The 7,500-nt window shown below is 35.3% G+C and overlaps 1 protein-coding gene across 1 annotated transcript in view; it reads right to left on the bottom strand.

Annotated features, from left to right (window-relative positions):
• LOC143025620 (acetylcholine receptor subunit alpha-like) overlaps window positions 1–7,500 on the bottom strand; it is a 397,209-nt gene that overhangs the window by 43,758 nt on the left and 345,951 nt on the right. The window contains exons 8-9 of the mRNA XM_076185566.1: window positions 4,112–4,248; window positions 1,597–1,743 (exon numbers count right to left, since the gene is read on the bottom strand). Of these exons, the coding sequence (XP_076041681.1) occupies window positions 1,597–1,743; window positions 4,112–4,248 (284 nt within the window). The remainder of the gene's footprint in view (window positions 1–1,596; window positions 1,744–4,111; window positions 4,249–7,500) is intronic.

Raw genomic sequence — 7,500 nt, 5'->3', positions numbered from 1 at the left:
TGGATTTCAGAACTTTTGTTCCAAATATTGGAAGGTTCCCGAATTTTTTAGATTTCTGTCGGAGAGAAGTGTCTGTAGTGGGTAAAACGACTTGGCACAGAGGAAGAGCCACAACTGGACTATTAAAAAAAAAAAAAAAGGCGACAATGGGGGGGGGGGAGGAACGTGTAAGACTTATAAAGAGGAGATACCATGTGAGAAGGGTATTCGGAGAGACACAAGGACATGTGGTCAGAGGCGGGGGACGTACCATCTTGGACAAAAGTTTGTTCCCTACTTCGGCCGATCCCCCATAAAAAAAAGGAATTAATAAATAGAATAGAAAATAATGAGGGTTAGTTCCCACGATACCCAAGAGGAATCGTATCAACGTGGATACTGGTATAAAGGTATTTATCATCTAGAGCGGCCCGGCTCCTACAGGATGCGGACCAAGGGTGGTCGGAGGAGGGAACGAACTTTTGTCTGTTAGAGCAACCAGGACAACAAAAAAGCTCCTAAGACCATTGGAGACGGGCAGGTGGAGTCACATTTTTTTTATATAAACGAAAAAACAACTAAATAGTATCAGTTAGTGACATTAAGAAGCATATCAAAATTCTTTAAGAATGCCCAGAAAGCAACATTAGAATTTAGAAAAAGATGCGAATTCAGAATATCCTGAATATGATGAGTGAACGACACTGACGTTATGAATATTTCATTCTTTTATGTACATTTCCACCTGCCTGGCCCAATGACCAGCATAGTCCTGCTATCTTGAGATATCGATGCCTGAGCTCAGGATAGGGTTCATACTGTAGATATAGGAAACATGAATTTCATTGAGGTGCTACCCTTCACCGAATCCTACGAACTAGCGAGTCCACTCCTGTTCATGAATTGCGCGGAGGCTATATCCCCCAAAATTACCTTTAACATATATTTGTAGAAATTTTTCCACAAACCTAACATGTCCTGGTCATCAATGATAAAACATTTTGAGCTGAGTAGATAATTTAATCGCCTTTATACTAGTTTTTATATAAAAAGTAACTTCTTATCCATGCTTACAGCGTTCTTCCTAATTTGTTGAACTAGCTTTCCATATAGGCTTTTTGGGGGCCATCCTAATAATCAAAAGTGTTCAAATCAGTTATCTTATCATTAGCTAGATAATAAACAAGTATTTGTTAGATAGATATCAAGCCTCTACCATCCATAATTTCACATCTCGGGCGTTTTTTTCAGCTCTTTACCATTTTGATATTTCAACATTTCATTGTTTCTCATTCTTGATCTCATTCCACGAGATACTGCATATGACCTATCATAGTTACTTATTTCTCAATACCACACGAAAGCTTCTTTCCAAACCACACCTAACCCTACATAGAGTCCGTCATTGATCTTAACTACATACCCTATCCTACGGCCAATTGTACACATAAATCCTCGTTACACTGACCTTACTCTAGACTAATAGATTTATATTCAATTCCATTCGCTTACTCCGGGCCTACCTTACCCGATTCTCAAGCTCTACCCCACCTCCGACCCCTCCAGTTTTCCACCCCAATCCCTTCCACCTCCCAACACGCTACATTCAATGCTTACCGATGACGGTCCATCTGGTATTGGGGTCGTCGCATTACCAGGAGACGTGGGAGGATGTGGATGAAGACACGCCTGACCCAAGGCGCCATCGTGTGTGTCTGGGGCGACCGGAAGTGTACGTTCAAGACGACGACCGTCACACATATACTGCGGAACGAGGAGAAACATGTAGCAAACATGGTGTAAGCATGTTGCAAACATGATGTGAACATGTAGCAAACATGCTGTAAACTTGTTGCAAACATGCTGTAAACATGTTGCGAACATGCTGTGAACATGTAGCAAACATGATGTGAACATGTAGCAAACATGCTGTAAACTTGTTGCAAACATGCTGTAAACATGTTGCGAACATGCTGTGAACATGTAGCAAACATGCTGTAAACATGTTGCAAACATTCTGTAAACATGTTGCAAGCATATAAAAAACATATTGTAAACATGGTAATGTATACGAGTTAGGGGGCTCTAATCAAATCATTATTTTAGAGATAATATTGATATCGTCGTGGTTTTTATTACCAATATTTTCATTATTGGCAACCGTAGCACCTCAGCGTCAAAGTATAACTGAAAGTACTTGAAATATTGCTCAGTAAATATTTATCGCATAAGCACACACACACACACACACACACACACACACACACACACACACACACACACACACACACACACACACACACACACACACACACACACACACACACACACACACACACACACACATATTCACACTAAGACATCATTATGCCTGAGCAACACCTCTATAATACACTGTGATTTTAGTAGTTTTCGTCCCTATTGCCGAATAGTTCTATTGAACAAATAAACACCGTATTTAACCCTGTGGAATTCATTTATAGTGTGAAAACGATCTTGGACTCATATTTAATTAGATATCACATTTTTATTTTTTAAGATCATCTTAAGATTATCTTATTCAACTTTAGTAGATTTTTGTTTTTGTTTTTTGGAAGGCCTTTTTTTGTTTCTGACGCAAGGTCATAATATTGAGATACGCGGCCAACGTGGCTTTCCCTCCCTCCCTCCCTCCCTTCCTTCCTCCCTCCCTCCCTCTCTTCCATCCTCCCTCTCTCCCTCCATACCATCCTCTCTCCCTCCCTTCCTCCCAGTGTTTGTGTCAGAATCTTGTGTCTTGATCTTTCTGTTTGAGAACATGTTAGAGACAAACTGTAGTAAAGTGTAGACGCTTGTTTGGCAACATCCTTTTCCAATTGTGGACAAAGGAATGAATAAATACTCTGTATTTTGGCCTTGATGGAAAAGAACAAATATGTTAGACTACACGAGGACACATAAATGTGAAAAAAAGAAAGAAGAATTAGAAGAAGTAAAAGAGGAGGAGGAAAAAAGAAGAAAGAGAAAAGGAAAACAGAAGAAAGAGGAGGAGGAAGAGAAAATGTACAAGAAAAAGTAAAAAGAGGAAGAAGCAGGGAAACAGAAGAAGAAAAAGAAAAGGAGAGAGAGGAGGAAAAAGAGGAAAAAGAAGAAGAGAAAGAGGACGAAAAGAAGGAAGAGGAGGAAGGGAGGAGGAAGAAAAGGAATGGGGAAAAGAAAAGAAAAAAAAATGAAGATGAAGAAAAGGAAGGGGAAGAAGAAGAAGAAGAAGAAGAAGAAGAAGAAGAAGAAGAAGAAGAAGAAGAAGAAGAAGAAGAAGAAGAAGAAGAAGAAGAAGAAGAAGAAGAAGAAGAACGCGAAGAAGAAGAAGAAGAAGAAAAAGAAGATGAAGACCGCAAAGAAGAAGAAAAAGAAGAAGAAGAAGAAGAACTCGAAGAAGAAGAACTCGAAGAAGAAGAACTCGAAGAAGAAGAAGAACTCGAAGAAGAAGAAGAAGAAGAAAAAGAGGAAGAAGAAAAAGTAAAGAAGAAGAAGAAGAAGAAGAAGAAGAAGAAGAAGAAGAAGAAGAAGAAGAACACGAAGAAGAAGAAGAAGAACGCGAAGAAGAACGCGAAGAAGAAGAAGAAGAAGAACGCGAAGAAGAACTCGAAAAAGACGAAGAAGAAGAACGCGAAGAAGAAGAAGAAGAAGAAGAAGAAGAAGAAGAAGAAGAAGAAGAAGAACGCGAAGAAGAAGAAGAACGCGAAGAAGAACGCGAAGAAGAAGAAGAAGAAGAAGAAGAAGAAGAAGAAGAAGAAGAAGAAGAAGAAGAAGAAGAAGAAGAAGAAGAAGAAGAAGAAGAAGAAGAAGAAGAAAAAGAAAAAGAAGAAGAAGAAGAAGAAATAGATAGATCAATAAAATTAAGAAGGCGTAGCCCTTAGGCGACCGTTGGGTTTCTGGTGAACGGTATTTCCTAATAACGAACTTTACTGGTTTAATTCTGAGTGACTTTATCCAAAGGAGGGCAGAACCCGTGACTTAAGGGGAAGTGGGGGTCTTCTTCATTCCAGTGTCCACACACATATACTACACAACTGCGTTGGGATGGTAAACATTACCATCACCCCCACCCACAAATTCAACAACAAAGAGTCTTCGGACCTGAAGAACTTACCTTAACGTGTCTAATATCATAGTGAAGAGCACAAACTTCCCTAAAAGCGGTACAACCAGAGACGTCGGCGGGATGATTTCGGCCAGTAGCAAGAAGAACACAGTCAGGGAGAGCAAAATGCTGATGGAGAGGCTCACCTAAGGAAAGATAAGTCATGAGATTCAGGTAATGAGATCAAATCACGATATTACTTGGTATTGATATACTCATAGTTACACAAGCTTCAAGTAATAATATCAAATCACCATGATTAGTATTATATATATATATATATATATATATATATATATATATATATATATATATATATATATATATTCATATAATAAAACAAATATATCCTAAAATAAGCATCACTTCATTTCATGTTAGGCATATGTGGAAGAAACCATCTTGTCCATCCGTTGATCTGTTTGCTTTCAGCCAACTTAATTATCGAATTTCAAGGAATTCTATCCCTTCCTCCATCGACTCCCATGTTCCCTTTATGGGGCGCGATGGCGTGAGAAAAATAGTGAGAATTATGGAGAAAGAAGGAGAAAGAGAAAGAGATAAAAACAGAGATAGAGAAAGAGGCAGAGATAATGATTGAGACATAGATAGGTGCAGAGGTGAGGTGGAATTAGGGATATAAAATAGAGATGGAAATAGATTTAGAGATAGATGCAAAATGAGAGATAAGGATGCAGGGAGAAACTGACAGAAGTATATATATATATATATATATATATATATAGATATATATATATATATATATGCATATATATATATGTATATATATATGTATATGTATATATATATATATACATATACATATATATACATATATATACATATATATATACATATATATATACATACATATATACATATATATATATATATATATATATATACATACATATATACATATATATATATATCCGATAATTTTATGATAGTCGCATGCAGGATTCGAACCCACTGCTATCGGCCATTCGAAAGATACCTTCACAGAGCCGATAGCAGTGGGTTCGAATCCTGCATGCGACTGTCATAAAATTATCGGGTTGATGTTGCTGTTCCTAGCGAATTTCTCTCATATATATATATATATGCCTGAACGGAATTGCTAGTAACAGCGCATATCACTCACATAATTTCCGAAAGCCGTCCTGGGGTTCGAACCGAGGTCTTGTTCATCGCCAAACCAACACCTTACCGACTGAGCCGTGGGAACTTATAAACTCTCGAATTGTAGTTGAATTAATTCCCGAAGATTCTAGGTTGATCGTTAACTGCCGTCATGACCTAATTTCACAGGGAACCCGAGCTCAACTCTAGACCAATCAGAAAGGCTGCTACGAAACTATTATGGGCTTTCGTCGTTGTAAATACCTGAAAAGAATCGTTGGTAGCAGCGCGTTTCATTTAGGTATTTACAAAAACTAAAGCCCATAAAGGTGTCGTACCAGTCTTTCTGATTGGTCTAGAGCTGAGCTCGGGTTCTCTGTGAAAAAAGGTCATGACTATATGTGTGTATATACATGTATATATGTATATATATATATCATACATATATATACATATATATTATACATATATATATATATATACACACACACATGTATATATACATATATATTACTGTTGAATGCTAAAGCACAAGTGGCATCAATGATCTTTAGAGAACATTTCTCTAACTCTCTAAGTATCATTTTCTCTTCATGGTTCAAACTCTGGAGGAAAGTACGAAAGTCGTCAGAGTGGTTTTCCATTTTATACCGACAGCTGTTTCAACCATTTCACATGGTCGTCTTCAGGGTAAAACTGATTACAAATGTGAAAAACATTAGAATATAAAGGCCCGTGGGCCCACGGGCCTTTATATTCTAATGTTTTTCACATTTGTAATCAGTTTTACCCTGAAGACGACCATGTGAAATGGTTGAAACAGCTGTCGGTATAAAATGGAAAACCACTCTGACGACTTTCGTACTTTTCTCCAGAGTTTGAACCATGAAGAGAAAATGATACTTAGAAAGTTAGAGAAATGTTCTCTAAAAATCATTGATGTTACTTGTGCTTTAGCATTCAACAGTAATTGTTTAAGAGAAAGACTTTGCCCAAAAGGTTTATATATATACATATATATATATATATATATATATATATATATATATATATATATTTATATATATATGTATATATATATGTATGTATATATACATACTATATATATATATATATATATATATATATATATATATATATGTATATATATATAGACATACTATATATATATATATATATATATATATATATATATATACATACTATATATATATATATATATAAATATATATACATATACATATATGTATATATACTACATATATACATATATATATATATATATATATACATATATATAGACATATAAATATATATATATATATATATATATACTATATTATATATACATATATATATATATATATATATATATATATATACTATATATATGCGCTATATATACATATATATTTATACTATACATATACGATATATATATATATATCTATATATATATATATATATATATATACATATATATGTTTATATATATATATATATATATATATATATATATATATATATATATATACACATGTATATATAATATATATATATACATATATACATATATATATATTATGAATATATATAAAGACAGAGAGATAGAGAATGGAAACCATAACCTAACTACAGTTAGCAACAGTGCTCTGTCTCTCAAAGATCTTAAATTTATCATGATGATCTTAACAAATTGTTCACATAGTCGGTGAAATGGCAAATGAACTTCAATATCTCTAAGTGTAACCCCGAAAATAGATACAGCTTAGATAACATGCTTTTAGAGAAAATTGAGTGCGAGAGAGACTTGGGAGTTCTAGTGAGTCCGGACCTTAAAACCAGGAAACAATGCATTAGCGCCAGGAATAAAGCTCACAGAGCATTAAGTTTTATTGCTAGAACGGTAACAAAGAAGAAGTGCAGAGGTAATTATTAAACTCTATCTAGCGATAGTTAGACCCATCCATGACTATGCGGTACAGTTTTGGTCTCCGTCCTACAGAATGGACATCAATTCACTAGAATCAGTACAGAGAAGAATGACCAAAATGATACGTGGAGTCAGAAATTTATCTTAGGAAGAGAGGCTTAGGCACCTTAACTTACGCTGTCTGGAAAAACGCAGAGTGCGGTGTGATCTAATAGAGGTGTTCAAGTGGATCAAAGGCTTTAACAAGGGTGATGCAAACAAGGTCATCATATCAAAACAACAGGGCAGGACTCGCAGTAATGGTTTTAAAGTGGACAAATTTAGATTTAAGAAGGAAATAGGC

Source organism: Oratosquilla oratoria, chromosome 5, assembly GCF_046742065.1.
Source record: "Oratosquilla oratoria isolate Oo_2021 chromosome 5, ASM4674206v1, whole genome shotgun sequence".
Classification (NCBI taxonomy): Eukaryota; Metazoa; Arthropoda; class Malacostraca; order Stomatopoda; family Squillidae; genus Oratosquilla; species Oratosquilla oratoria.
This window is presented reverse-complemented; position numbering and strand designations above follow the sequence as displayed.